We start from the raw sequence: 15183 nt of genomic DNA, 5'->3' as shown, positions 1-15183 counted from the left end.
TGTCAGTGGCTCACACTTTGTTTGGCATGCATGGGCAACGTTCAGGTTTTCTGAAAAGGCTCAGGGGAGACAGCTTGGCTATTCTCCATTCTGGGATGGCCCAGATCCAGCCGGGTTTGAAAGAGGGAGCGCTTGCCCACTCCACAGACATTCTGCACCACCATGGCCCAGATTCCTCCTTGACTTGGAGCTGAGATGCATAAAACGGTGAATGAAAATGGATCAGAGGAAGATCAAACCAAAGAATGCACAGAACATTTGAAGGAAAATACCGATCAAGGTCTGCCAGAACGTGAGAGTGGAATGGTAAAGCGGGAGGCAACAGATGATGAAATGAAGGGGACCTCTCTTTCATTATCGTTTGCTTCCTGTTTTTGCTCTTTCTCTTTTTTCTTTTATCTACTACGCTTTTGCTTTGTTTTTTGTTTGATGTCCTCTTCTCTGGGTTAATGAGGGTACACACAGGAAGGTGATGGCTGGCTGATGAAAGACCCTGTGCGAGGGACAGAGAAGGGAAGATCTCCCAGGGTTGGAGGCTGGGAGAAGAAGAAAGGGAAGCTCCCAGGTGAGAGCTGCGAGGGTTCACCATGTTCTGTGTGAGACAAGGGTTAAAGATCTACATCTGAGAAAACTTTGTATTTTCCCCCTCTATCAACAGTGTAAGGAACACAGGATAAGTATGTAATACTGTAAATGCATAGGTACTTACAAAAAACATGGACAACGTCCTTCGTGTGTGCAGGCGGTGCTGCAAACAAGAGGAATAAAAGTGGTCAGATGATGCAATTCACACCACAAGCAGACAAGAAGGAAGAGCAGATTAATCAGTCTTGGTTTTGACTTGCAAAGCTTAGCAGAGATCCAGAGGTTGGGGTTGTTGGGTTTTATTTTTGTACCATCCCATTTTTTCCTTTGGAGAAAAAGCAAGAGGGGCAAATTATGCCTCATCCTCTTCTCAGAAGGTTCTGCTGTTGCTCTTTCTGGGCATGCAATTTCCACCTACAAGCCAGGGCACCAGAAGAATCTGCTTCATGGAGGAGGCTGGGGAGGTTTACTCATGAGCAAAGACAGCGTTCTCAATAAAGCACATTCAGACATGTGGGAATTAATTCTTCTTGTAATGAGGAAGTGACTCTCTCATAACTGCGGCTAAACACAAAAATAGATCACCCACCAATTACTCTTCTTGAGCTCTGGCACCAACTGTACCCCTTTCTTTGGACATATAACCAGCAGGGGGAAATTGTGTGTGAGAAATGCTTTACATTTGAGCACAGGGATTTTAAAGCTGCGCATGCTTTGTAGCTTGCTCTTGTTTCATGGAAGAGCAGGGCTTCAGCAGGAGCTAGGTCACGTAGCCTTACCAAGGTCTGGTTAGCAGAGAGCATGGTGGGATTGGTGCTGTCTCCCCGTAGAGGGATCAGGGGCATGGTGCCAAACTTCTGTTTGGATAGGTCAGAAGATGAGCGCCGACGCAGGATGACTGGGCGGATGCTGTCATGCTAAAGGAAGGGAAGTCAACAACTATTTCTTTATATTACAAATCACAACCTGTTCACAGACGTCATGCCTCCCATGGGATGCTTCATTGGGGGCCTGCGATTGGTCGTTGGGTCAGACATCCCCTACTCCTAGGTAAGGAGCTCTAATGCATACAACAAAAGATGTGTAAGGGCAGGTGATACCCTGCTTTAATCTGTACCATTGCTTCAGATGCTTTCTCCCAGCCCAGGTCTGACATTGGAAGTGAGCTGAGTTGTGGAGAAATACATCAAAACATGGCTGCCCCTTCCACATTTCATCTGGTCAGTTGCTACATTTGGAGACTGATTTTGGGAGAGAGCCATCCTTTGATATCTCTTGTTTCAGGCCTGCAAGGTTATTTCGCCCTTTTGAGTAGAAGATGCAATGGATATTTTTTTTGTTATTCTAGAAGTGGGTTCTTAGTAACAGATACCAGCAGCTTGCAGTGACTTCCTGTTGAACCAATGTGCTTCCTTCACAAGAGGCAGGCAACTTATTATTATTATTATTATTATTATTATTATTATTATTATTATTATTATTATTAATATTATTATTATTAAGTTCAGAAGTTTATTGTTCAAGCCCAAAGGTCATGACCAACTTGCAGCAATAGTATGAATAAAATATTACAGAACATACACCCAAAGCTGGCATCCATGATGAGAGAAGATACCAGAGACACCAACATGCTTAAATCTACATTGATTTCATATTAAACCACTGAATCACCAAAACAATTTAGATAAAATCACCATATCTCCTTTTTCCTCTTTTTTTTTTTTTGCAGCCAGTGCATAGAGGACCACTCTCTGCATTACAAAGCTGCTATTGTCACTTAAAAGAAACCAAACCCTTTCCGCTGGGGTGTACTTGGTTGCTTGTGTGATCAAAGGTTTCAGAAAGTGATCTCTTGGGTCTCTATATAAGGGGCAGGCTAACAGAGAATGAGTGATGTCTTCCACCTGAAGTTGGTCACAAATGCAGTCTGTCCTTGTTATAGTGGCCGTCACTTGGAAACACCAAATATGTGGAATATTTAAAATGCACAATAAGCCCAGCATCCACCACAATCACACATGCACCTGCTGTCAGAGGCAAAGATGATGTTTGGTAGAAAGCTTAGTGTGCAAAGTTTGCAGCTCCGTTAATGGTTTGTTATTTGGAACAGAGCTCAAAGATTTTCCCTTTTATCGTTGCAGGCAGAAAATGGCTGCACAGCAAAAACCTGTTATAAAGCAATGGGCTATTTATGGCACTTCTGATTATTTCTATCTGGGTTTCATCATTAACCCTTTAGGGAACTTCACATTAGCGATGAAAGAGCTGCATCTGGAGGAGGAGGAGGCTGCAAAAACTTTGTTCAGTAAAAGGAAGCACAGCCAACGTACCTCCCCAACACTAAAAAGGCTATTGTTGGAAAAAAAGAATAGAAAAGGGGCAACATTATCCTCTCCTTTTAATTTTCTGGCTTTTCAACGACATTATTGCTATGCGCACAAGAGTGTGGGTAACTCACACACAGACACAATTTGCCCCATTTCACTGTGCCTTGTAGGAAAGGAAAACATCCCATCTGTGCTGGGTAAAAGAGCCACAATTTTTCTTGCCCACCCTCACATTTGCAAAACAAGTAGCCATATACATTAGCTAAGAAGGGAGGGATTCATTTTCTGGCCCTCTCATCTCATACATTAAACTCGCTATAGGGTTACTGTGATTGAAGGACTCTTCCTCCTACCACTCTGTTGGTGGAAAGAAGATTCACACTTGCCCAAAGGAACTTTCCCTCCTCTCTTCTCCCTGTGGCCCCCTCATATCTGTTTCAGGACTTCCCCCAAAAAACTCTGGAGCAAATTTGGGGAGGGTGCTGGGTATGCATGGGGGCAGGAGGAGAGAGGGAAGTCCTGTCATGCAAGCATAAATGCTTGCACATTGGATTCTAACCATTTCCTCCAACAAATGCACTGAAAATCTGAAACGACTTGTTCTTGGGAGTGAAAACAGGTGAATTTCACCTGAAGAAGGAATAGTTGAGCTTTTTCCTGAGGGTGACCCATGGCAGATCTCCCATCTGAATTTATTTTCAGGTAAGACTGTTGGGTGTTGTCACCACAAGGGCAGATCGTTGCCAGATAAAAGGATGAACAATCCAGGAAACCTCTTTTGTGGAGATGACATCACAAATCAGAACAAAACTATCACATCAGTGTTACGGTCAGTCACAGATATTTCATTAGCTAACTACTTGAAAGCAATTCCCTATGCATAACTTGGACTGAAGGGAACTGTTCCTGGCTGAGTGCTTTTCTTTATTACACACCTGGGCTTTCAGGATGCTGGTGGTCCAGTCCCACAGGTCGGATTGCCCCATGCATGCTAAATACCTGCAGAACAAACACTCCCTGTTACTGCCAACATTGGTGACTTTTGTCCCACCCTACTCCCTAGCAAACAGGCATTCCCTGGAGCAGCTAAAGGCGGCTGGTGTCTGACTATGGAAGTTTCATTCAACCATTGGAACTCACAGCCACCGAGATTAGGACTGGAGGATTTGTAATTTCCACTTGGAACCTGTGAGCTTGCCCAGTTCTGCTATAACAGATACCAAAAGGAGGAAGTGAACAGGAGACCGTCACCTTCCTCGATTCATGTTTCTCTTCTTCCCTAACGCTGCCTGATGGGCATGGCAACTGTGAGCAGTAGCAGGGCCGGTCCTACGGCCAGGCTGGGTGGCGCAGGGCACCACGGCGCCGGCCCGCCAGGAGGGCGCCGCGAGCTGTGCCCGCCCGCTGGCTGGCTGGTCCGCCATGCAGCTGCGCCCACGGCAACCGCGCTGTGCCTGCCCGCTCGCCCGCCGCCCAGCAGCACCTGTGGCAGCCGCGCTGTGCCCACCCACCCACCGTGCTGGGAAACGGGACGGGAGGGCGCCAGAGGGATCCGGTGCACCACGGCGCCAGGGGCGCTTAAGACGGCCCTGAGCAGTAGCCAGACGTGGCTGGTCTTAGCCAGTGAACTGCCCTCATGAGTGATGGAAGCAGCCCTTTGGTGCGTCCCCGAGCAATTGCACTCTCAGGCTGAACAGCAGCCTGTAAGAAAGTGGGTGATACACCACCTGCCATTTTAATATGGACGTGGGATGGCATTTGTGCACTATATTCACATTCATGCATCAGAGGCAGTCCCATCGTGACAGGCTCTTTCCACCCTGTCCCACGCAGTGCTTGAGATGAGAAAAGCCCTGGTGCAGAGGAAGGAAAAGCGGGAGGAATAGCTCATCTCCTCACGCTGAAAGAACAAAGCAACATAGAAAGGATACTCACAGTTGCTGCTTTTCTAGAACCAGAGTGAAACCCCACCTGTAGCAGAGATGGATACAGAGCGAGACAATCACCTGCTGTCATTCATCTGATGTCATAATTACATCAGGCAACTGACGCCTGCCAAAGTTCAAAGGGGGCAGTACTTCCCAAGCTCCCATGTCATATAGGACACCAAGTGCAACTGCTGGCCAAAATGGCCTTGTAGGCCAGACAAGGAGGTCTGGTGGTTCAAGTCTGGCCTGCAGGCCCAGGGGTCTCCCCCACAACCCCACTACTGTAAATTCAATGGGATCCCGTAGTCACTTACTGTGAAGGAGGCTTCAGCTTTTTTCGAATCCCCATGTAAACCTTGGCCACGTCTAGCATCCATTCTCGCTCTGGCTTAGCACTCTGAGGATAGAGAACCGGAAGGTGCAATCCTCATTCCAAAGGCATAAAGCATTATTAGCTTTCCCAAAGTATAAAGAAAGGGCAGAACTCTTATCTACTATTTGGGCTTAATTAACTGGGCAATTAACTGGGAGATGCTGCCTTTTTGAGAGAGGTTGGATGGAAAGAGACAAAAAGGGAGCTGGAGAGACAAAGGGACTCTCTTCTACTAAAACAGATCTTCAGGGCCCTATGGGTATCCTACAGTTTTGTGGTTTGGCAAAAGGATGGAAGGACCACTCCTTGAAATCTGTAATAACAAGAGTCTACCTTTGGGATGAAGGAAGCATTAGTACAGAGGATCATTTAGTCCATGTGAAATACATGGTGCTCTTTAGCTATTGAGGTGATGAAGGTAAAGGTAAAGGGACCCCTGACCATTAGGTCCAGTTGCGGATGACTCTGGGGTCGCAGCGCTCATCTCGCTTTATTGGCCTTCATGTGGCCAGCATGACTAAGCCGCTTCTGGTGAACCAGAGCAGCGTATGGAAATGCCGTTTACCTTCCCGCTGGAAGGTATCTACTTGCACTTTGACGTGCTTTCAAACTGCTAGGTTGGCAGGAGCAGGGACCGAGCGATGGGAGCTCACGCCGTCGTGGGTATTCGAACCGCCAACCTTCTGATCGGCAAGCCCTAGACTCTGTGGTTTAACCCACAGCACCACCCGCGTCCCATTGAGATGGTTCCAAGCTCTGAAACTTGGTATACCAAGATAATGGCAGCCAAAAAACCAGTAGCCCTCAATTATGATTAAATTTGTTGGTCACAAAGCAACTTACAACCAAACCTTAAGAGCGATTATTGCTGGTTTGCTTTAATGGTTGTTTTTTGGAAGTTGTCTTGGGCTGCTTTTTACAAGCTAAGGCAGGATGTAACATTTTAAAATAAACAAATGTATTAGTTGGGTTGCTATACCCGTTTCTCTTTCAGTAAAAGCAACTTGCGGTCCCTGATGACAAAGTAGCGCTCCTGAAACTTGTTCCCCAGGAGTTTGGGCAACTCCTCACGGCACTTCAGCAGACCACATTTGGGGCTCTCACGTTTAGCACCTGCAAGGAAACACGAACATTGGCAGAGAGATGCTGCCTAACAATTTTCAGAGCAGTGGAATTATGGAGCCAGCACTCAGAGGCCAAATAAGAGACAAGTTGTGGCTCCTTTCAGCTTTTAGATTCTGTGATGAATCTGAACAAAGCAGCCTTACATTGAGTCAAACCACTGGCCCACCAAGCACAGTGCTCCACTTTAACTGGCAGAAACTCTCCAGGGTCTTGCACAGAGATCCTTCTCATCATTTGCTACCTGAGATCCTTTAACTGGAGAAGGTCACCTTGGGACTCTGGGTGGAAAGCATATGCTCTACTTCCGATCTACAGCCCCTCCATAAAATAACTTTGCACAGTACATTATGAACATAGGATGTCCTGACTCAGAGTTCTGGCCCATTGAGGCCAGCATTTTTTTCTCCGATTGGCCACAACTCTGCAGAATTTCAAGCAGAATTTCTCAGTCCTGCTACCCTGGCTAAGAGCCCCAGACTCTACTGCTATATCACAAAAGTGAGCAGGGGCTGACTTGCTTGTTACCAGGGCACCAACAAGCTGGGCTGCACGAGAAGGGGATGCTCACTCACCTGTGAAGAGGCAGCTGCCTTCCCTGATGGGAACCTTCTTCACCAGCAAATAAGCAGAGCTGGGTTTGGGCAGCTTACACCACTGCAGGGCCTGCTCCAGGACCTTCTCCTTGGGATGCAGGGGGCGCTCTGAAAAACAAGGGCCAGAAAGAGTCCAATGTATGTCCAGAGACCAGATTCAGGGAGCGGGAAGAACATTCACAAAAATGATCGTTACCAGACGGTCAAGAATTTTGTGCAAATTTCATGCGTGTGGCATGAAAACCCTAGGAACATATTCTAAAGCTGTATTTTAATGTAATTATTGTTAAGCAAGTGGTGGGCTTTTAAAATGTCATTATTTTAATAAATGAATAAAAGAATGCCTTGGACAGATCTGTGAAATTCTGAAAAACCTCTTCAGCTCTCCTGGCACACAGACCCAGCAGAAAGGTATCACCTGCTTACCTAGTTCCCCATTCTCTAAGACTTCAAAGGTAAGCCAGATGTCCAGGCTGGGGGCCACATTTCGCATCTCCAGCACCTGATTGGACAGCTCTTCTGCTCTCATTACGGGAGACACCTGCGAGGTGATGAGCAAGCAGAGTTCAGTCAGCCAACCCAGAGGCAGGAATGTCGGCATGTGGTCAAGTAAAGGTGCAGAGTCTGACATTAGAACATTACAGTGGTACCTCGGTTTATGAACACAATTGGTTCTGGAAGTCTGTTCATAAACTGAAGCAAACTTTCCCACTGAAAGTAATGGAAAGTGGATTAATCTGTTCCAGACGGTCCGTGGAGTACTTAAACTGAAGTGTTCATAAACTGAAGCGAACTTTCCCATTGAAAGTAATGGAAAGTGGATTAATCCGTTCCAGACGGGTCCGTGGAGTACTCAACCTGAAGCGTACTTAACCCAAAGCATGGTGTAATTGGTTCCGGAAGTCTGTTCATAAACTGAAGCGAACTTTCCCATTGAAAGTAATGGAAAGTGAATTAATGCGTTCCAGATGGGTCCGCGGCGTTCGTAAACCGAAAATTCGTAAACTGAGGTGTTCATAACCGAGGTTCCACTGTATACACAAATCTTGCAATCAGTTAATGCATTTCAGCCTAGAGTTGGAAATTGGCTATGAAGTTCATGGGCATTTCTATGTCTCTGTTAGAGCTGAGAGCCCCTCCATCCTGCCCAGGGGCAGCTCCATGGTTCTGGCCGCTCCAGTGGATTTCCTCACACAAGCAGCCTTTCATGGCTCTGTGAAAAAAGCCAGTGACCTCAGTCCTGTATTACCCAATCACCAGGGGACAGTGGCACTTGAGAGGACTGTTGCTCACCTTAAGTGTGACACAGCAGTCAGGGTTCTTCTGCTCCAGGTAAACCTCAAGGATGATATCGCCAGCCTGTGAGAGCTGTAGGGAGAAAGGTGAGGGGATAATTAACGGTCTAAGTTTCTGCGTGTGGGTATGTGGAACAGGGACTTTTCTGTGACAAGATCTTAATGTCCAGCATTTCAGACCATCCACAAACATTAACTATTATTTTTACTAGGCTACAGCGAAGATATGTCTGGAGCGGATGCTAACCACACACAGTCAGGAGCCTTCGTGAATCCTCATGGATCCAAGCCCTCGCATAATGTCTCTTGGGCTGCTGTGGTTGCCTACATATCTGCTGGGCAACATGCCAAAAGGATGGGCAAGCGAAACTGCAATACCTGGACATCCCTCCAGGTAGTAATCAAACTGTTCTCCAGGTCCATCTGCAACACCTGGTCTTCCTCTATCTACAGGGCAGGAGAAGCAATGCAGTTAGCATGGATGCCAAAAGGCAGAGGCCTACTGTGAAGTAACAGGGAGAGCTGTTGGGTGAAGAGGCAGGCGACTCACATTGAAGATGGGAACATAGTTGTCAATCAGTTCCTCCATCACCTTGACTTCATGTTCCCCCGTTCCGTCCGTTTGGAAGAGGCTGGGTGCAAAGAGCAGAGCTAGGTTTTTGGTGGTCATCTGGTTGAGGTCAGCACATTTCTGAACCCTGCGATATCGAATGAGAGAATGCCGTGAGTGGAGGTGCTTCCAAGGCCGGCACTCTTCCAAGCAAGGGGCATTCTAGTAGCCATGTTTGCATATATCCACCAGTCTCCCCCATGTGCAGACGTGGCTCCCTCTTCTGCTTCCCTTCTATCTCCTATATCTCTGGTGTCCTTCCTCCACAGGTGGATCAGAAGGCTGCATGCAAGATCTTCTTTACTTTGACACTTTCCCATCTCTCCAAACATCTTCCTTGAAGTCTGGAGAACAGTATGAAATGGAGCATAACTTTCTTAATTTCTCCACTTCCGACATGTGAGTCAAACAGGGGCGGGGGAGGCAGGGGATGTTACTCAAAAGGACACATTTTTGGGTGTGTGTGTGTGTTATTTTTCAGTCCATGCACATCCCCCCCACCCCATTATGGACTGAATGAGTATGTTGGAGGGGAGAGTGGGAAGAACTGCATGGATTCCGTTAAGCAACTTTTAAGTGGTTCTCCATGTCCTGATATCAACAGGCCAATGCCACAGCACAGCATTCACTGAAGTTGGTTAGCAGAAGCTGGACTGTCAAAGAAGAGAAGTCTGCAGAAGAACTGCACACTGGATTGGTTTGCTCAGCCTGGACGAGGGAACTCAACTAGAAAGTTTCCATGTCCACCACTCTCCCAACCAGGGAAATCCTAGCAGCCTCTGATCTCCTCATGCACATCACCATTGTGCGTTGTGCCATCCAGGTGTGTCATCTTTTCTCAGGACTTAAAAGCAACCAGAGTGCTGAAGGGGGATGGAATTTAGACTGGGACTGTGGAACTACAGGAGGGGGACTTAATCCTTCCTGGCACCATTTCCCTCATTTTAAATCCAGGGTCTGAAAGGTGTTTTTTTGTTCTAAACAGAACACCTTCCACAGGAGCTCTGGGAAGCAAAGAGTGATATTTTTGTGGAGGCCACTGAGAGCGAGTGTAGACTGACCGGTACAGGTGGCCAATCAGAGCAGCCAGGGTCCTGCCATTGAGACGGGGCAAGCGGTTTATCAGCTCCTTGTATCGCTCCAATCTTTGGGGCTTCTGGGAGATTGCTGAAAGGAAGCAGCACAGAATTAAACTTTGGTAAACGTACATTCTAAATATTATATTATGTTCTATTTTTTTACTTTATTTATTTATTACATTGATATCCCACTTTCCCTCCAAAAAGCATATGTGGTTCTATCCCTCCCTGTTTTATCCTCCAAACAACCCTTAGCTGCATAGCAGAAAACGTCATGGCTGAGTGGAGATTTGAACCCTGGCCTCCCAGGTCAACATGTGCTGTTTCAGATGGTTTTTGAGACATTCTTCTGCTTTAATTATATCAATACATACTGGGCTGTATACAAGCAAGAAGAACACCAAAAAAGAAGGGAGCCTTTTCTGGCAATTGGGAAGATCTTTACATAGCTGCCAAGTTATCCCTTTTTTTAAGGGATTTTCCCTTATGCTGAATAGGCTTCCTCGCGAGAAAAGGGAAAACTTGGCAGCTATGGATCTTTAGTATGCAACAGAGCCTGTCTTCCTGAGCAACTTGGTACAAGGAATGCTTGGCTATGATTTTTTTTAAAAAATAAAAAAGTTTACTCTATTTTCCAAATCAGGTTGTCTGTTTGGCCAATCTAGTTCAGTAGTTCAGTATCAACTCTTCTGATTGGCACTGGCTTTCTTGGGTGACAAGCCCAACTGCAGGTGATATTAACAACGGGATTAGCAGTTCTGTTGTGTGGGGATTGTAATCCAGATCACAGCATGCAGGGAGGAAAGGTTTCCAGCTGTAGTCACAATCTCCGCATATACACCTGCCCAGCATGGCAAATAGCATTAGGGGAAAAGTTCCCTTTAGAACCAAATGAAGCTTTTTTCCTAAGGTTTCTTGCTCTCTCTCTCTGTGTGTAAGAGGTGAATTTCATGGAGACTGCAGCCAGGGGCAAAGACTTAAAGCTCCCCTTCTCTCCTCCCTGCATGTTACAATCTTGAGACCCCCATGTCCTGAAAAAGTTGGCATTTAATTTTTAAAAGTTTGTTAGGGTCACATGTAGGCAGACTCTCAGTTTTGTTTTTCTTGACACCATAGGAATCTGGATTCACAGGATATGGCACTGGAAGAAAACTTCTTTTGTAGCTCAAATGTATCCCTGCAGTGAGCAAAGCTTGTTGTATGTAACTCCCAAAGTTGTCCCCACTGCAGTTGGGATCTAAGGAGTGAAAGGAGGCTTCAACTGCTGGCTGGCATATAAAGGAGCAGCAGCACAGGAAGTCTGGTACCTGCCGCCTCCTTCCACTGAGGGTGCAGGTATGTGGTGAAAACAGGATCCTCCAGCTCCCGGAAAAACCTCTTCAGCACGTCTGTCACATCCTCAATGAAATTGTCACTGATGCGCAGTTTGACGTTTCGAGCATCCCGTCGGAACTCCTCCATCAAAGTCTTGATTCGAGACTTGGCTCCGTTCTTCCGATAAATGCCTTCATGTTGTAGCCCTGATGGAGGAGAAGGGGAAATGAGAGAAAGGTAGCCCAGTGGGAAAAAATGGCACCTAAGGGCTGTGTCTTTGCAGTTGTTATATGAAAAATCAGCAAGGAGATCAGCAAGTAAATGGGAAAGAAAAGTTGCAACTGATTTATATGCATTGCGCAAGAGTGGGACTCACATTACACACAACGCTCAGTTTTCTTTTACACAAAGCAGCCACAGATGCTGCAATATTGAGTAGAAGACCAGCAAAGAGAAGATAATGGAGACTGTACCATTTTCAGGTAAAATTCCCCATGTTGTTTTTGGTGGTGGGAGGCTACTGATGTGTTGGCTCACAGTAGAATATTGACTTTTGGCCGATGGGAAGGGCCCCTGAGCTAGGGTTTTTTGTGCCCTAGGCGAGATCACCTTCTGGCGCCCCCCCCAAAAGTAATAAAAAATAAAATAGACAAATAGAAAATAGAAAAAATAGAAGAAGAAAAATAGAAAATAGAAAAAATAAAAATAAAAAATAGGAAAAAATAAAAAGTAGAAAAAACAAAAACAAAAAAACAAAAATAAAATAAAAAACAATTGATCCTCTCCTTCTCCTCCCCCTCCTCCCCCTCCTCCTGCCTGCTTCCTCGCAGCCGCTGCGGGACGAGCTGCCCAAGCGAGGAAGCCATGGAGAGGCGAAGGAGGGATGCTCCCTCGCAGCCACCGCTGCTGCCGCCGCCGCCGCTCAAGGCCAATACCGCCTCATCCTCCTCCCCGAGCTCGGCTGTGACAACGGCGGCAGCGGTGTGAGGGGGCGAGGCGGCGACGACGACCGGACGCTCAGCACACCTCCCCGGGCAAAGAGACCCGTGGCGGCAGCGCTGTGACCCGTCCATGGTGGCGGGTCTCTTTGCCCGGGGAAGTGCGCTGAGCCTCTGGTCGCCGCCGCCGCTTCGCCCCCTCACAGAGACAGCGGCACCGGTCTCTTTGCCCGGGGAAGTGCTCTGTGAGGGCGGCGCTGGCGGCAGTGCGGGCGGCCGGCGGCTGTGCTCGCCAGCGCCCCCTCCATTTCAGGGGCGGAGCTGAGCAGCCATCCGCCAGGCTCCGGTGATGCGCGTGGAGGCGCTGGCGCTGGCAGTGCGGGCAGGTGGTGGGTGGCAGGTGGCGGGCAGGCTCGACAGCGCCTCCTCCATTTCGGCACCCTAGGCAATGGCCTAGTTTGCCTAAGTGGCAGCGCCGGCCCTGCCCCTGAGGGACTCACCATACTGGGTGATGAAGGCAATGCAGCTGTTCACGATGATGGGGATGCCACTCCTGCTGAGCTGCTGGTCACGCAGAGCATTCCCTTGCCCCCCTGCTGAAGCCTGAATAGCTGCGCACCATGCGGAGAAGTCCAGCCGCGACGCTCCTTGAAGACAGAACGTCCTAAAACAGAACACAGAATGAGTGCGACTGGCAGGCGAGGAGGGTGGCACCTGTCTCTAGAGTTTGGGCCAGACCTAGGAACGCAAGAAGAGCCCTCCAGGACCAAAGGCCCATTTCCGCCCGGCATCCTGTTCTCACAGCAACCAACCAGATGCCTCTAAGGAAGTCCACAGGCAGGACAGGAGTGCAATAGTTCTGTCCATGTTCAGCATGACACGCCACTCTTTCTTACTTGGGATTTTCTTCCTTCAAGTCCACTGTTCTCAGAACCACATACCCACCCCCCTGCCACACTCAAGCCCAATTCATTGGCTCCATCACAACCCTCTGTTTTCTGGATATTACCCCCACCCCCACCCACCTCATTACTAAGACTCCTTTAATACTGTCCTCTACAACACAATAATTTAACACTGTTTCCTCCACTCTCCTGCTTGCCACTAACTCTTCTTTATGGCGCAGAGTATAGTTGTTTTAAAACCAGACATATCCTATATCTTGCTCCTCTCTGCTTGCTGGATGCAGGGGAACTGGCAGAATAACAGGGGAACGGGCAAAGCTATTCCCAGGCATGGATGCTGAGGTGGTGACAGCCAAGGCAGTGAGTTCTGTATCAGTTGTCAGGAGCTCTGGGGGGACACTAACCTTTCACCCTGTTCTTTCCAGGCACAGGTCATGCAGTTTAATGCTCCATGTCCGAGCATGGGTTTTTATGTGTTTTTTTGGGGGGGTGAACATTCTTGCAAAAACCCGCTCTTTAAAGCTGAATTGGAGTGGACGCCAATTTGAATTTTCTGCAGATTGTTGTTTGCTCCAATTCAGCTTTAAAGAGCGGGTTTTCACCCGGAAACTTTGGTGCAAGGGGGAGGCACTTGGACATGGAACTTTAAAGTGCAGGTCATGCCTGGACAGTGCGGAGGAAAAGTAAGTGTGGGAAAGCTCTCAGGCAATACAAGGGACCACAGGCCTTCTACCTGACCTTATGAAGGTGTTTGGACCACTCACTGCTCAGGTGTAGCTTGAGCTGGACTGGAACTGCTGCTGGATCAGCAGTGACTGGCAGCTATCTCCATTTTGTAGGAGTGGTGTATTTGTAGGAAGAGCAGGAGGAAGATGAAAGTGAGGAGTCATAGCTCAGGGACTGCTTCTTCCCCCAAAAGTGTCATGTCATCACTTACTGGCGACACCAGTTACTGGTGACACTTGCTCCCGAATTAGTAGTTTTTAGGCACTTCCTTGCCTGTGAAGGTTTTTGCAAGCTATCTTCCTCCTCGTTGGCTCTGAAATAGGAGCCAAGCAAGGTGGGCAAAACCAAGGCAGATTGGCAACCCTGGATTGTCTTGCTGCTGTCAGCTCTTCTAATCACTCTGTAACACTGGGAGGTCTACCTGCGGACAGGATAACAACCCTTGAGGGTGGGTTGAAGGGAGAAGGGCACACTCTCCATCTAGAATGCGGCCAGTTGGCTTTCTCCACCAGGAAGGTGCTGAAGGGGAAGAGAAGGCTGCGGGTTGACTCTGCTTTTCAAGGCAGGCTCAACTCCTAACATGCCCTTCTCTTGTTTCGGTCAGCCAGTCCCTGCTGCCGCTAACCACATCTTCCCAAGGAAAGCTGGGTTTTGCTTTGTTGAATTATCTGAGGGCCCTTCCTCCTCACACATCTCACCGCCCCATCTCCACCAGGATCAGCATCTCTTTCTTCTCTGGACCATCAGCAAGGGGAACAACACCTACAAGGGAAAAAAAAGCAGCGGATAGGGAAATCAGAGAAGAGGCCTGTGCCTTCAGCTAAGCCTGAATGCGGCTTCCATTCCATGCCAGAAAAACTAATAATAATAAAAGCCATAGGTTTATTATAACATTCAAAGGCTCGTGTTGGCATCTCGGCTGCTCTGAAAGTTGGGGACTGTTCTCTTAGGGCAGGGACTACTCACTGAGCTCCTGAAGCTGCCGCAGGTTGATGCTGTCCTCGGCTGCCCCCTCTTCTCCTGGGCAGATGAAGAGATGAGATTTCTGGAGGATGAAGAAACCTTGCAGCCACTGGTTGGGATTCAACATTGACTTGTAGCAGAGTCTGCCCACCTTCTGGAACTCGTAGCCCAGCAGGCAGTGGCAGCTGAGAGGGGTGAACCACTGCAAAGGAATGAGAAAGCAGACCTGGAGAGGCAAGCCAAAAGGATAATGCAGAGGCCCTGTAAAGGTTGGCCAGAGCATGCAAAGGTTGGCCCATCAACCTCCTGTTTGAGGACAGGAATGGTATATGGTCAGGTCAGAAGGATACAGCCTCACTGGAAGACGGACGGGGCACAGGGCAGTGTGCAGATGAGTCTGGCATGAAACCAGAGCAGAGGAA

General features: G+C 48.0%; 1 protein-coding gene across 6 annotated transcripts in view; it reads right to left on the bottom strand.

The window, feature by feature from the left end:
* The window catches only part of ARAP3 (ArfGAP with RhoGAP domain, ankyrin repeat and PH domain 3), a 39693-nt gene that overhangs the window by 1198 nt on the left and 23312 nt on the right, over nt 1–15183 (bottom strand). For all 6 annotated transcript variants that reach the window (XM_035103416.2, XM_035103414.2, XM_035103413.2 and 3 more), the window contains 16 exons: nt 14765–14963; nt 14497–14560; nt 12668–12831; nt 11223–11435; nt 9898–10003; nt 8777–8924; nt 8605–8673; nt 8225–8299; nt 7358–7472; nt 6911–7039; nt 6193–6326; nt 5155–5237; nt 4848–4883; nt 3848–3911; nt 1365–1502; nt 710–748 (listed from right to left, as the gene is read on the bottom strand). In XM_035103416.2, coding sequence (XP_034959307.2) covers nt 710–748; nt 1365–1502; nt 3848–3911; nt 4848–4883; nt 5155–5237; nt 6193–6326; nt 6911–7039; nt 7358–7472; nt 8225–8299; nt 8605–8673; nt 8777–8924; nt 9898–10003; nt 11223–11435; nt 12668–12831; nt 14497–14560; nt 14765–14963 — 1776 coding nt within the window. The remainder of the gene's footprint in view (nt 1–709; nt 749–1364; nt 1503–3847; nt 3912–4847; nt 4884–5154; nt 5238–6192; nt 6327–6910; nt 7040–7357; nt 7473–8224; nt 8300–8604; nt 8674–8776; nt 8925–9897; nt 10004–11222; nt 11436–12667; nt 12832–14496; nt 14561–14764; nt 14964–15183) is intronic.

This window comes from Zootoca vivipara, chromosome 8 (assembly GCF_963506605.1).
Source record: "Zootoca vivipara chromosome 8, rZooViv1.1, whole genome shotgun sequence".
NCBI classification, from domain to species: domain Eukaryota; kingdom Metazoa; phylum Chordata; class Lepidosauria; order Squamata; family Lacertidae; genus Zootoca; species Zootoca vivipara.
This window is presented reverse-complemented; position numbering and strand designations above follow the sequence as displayed.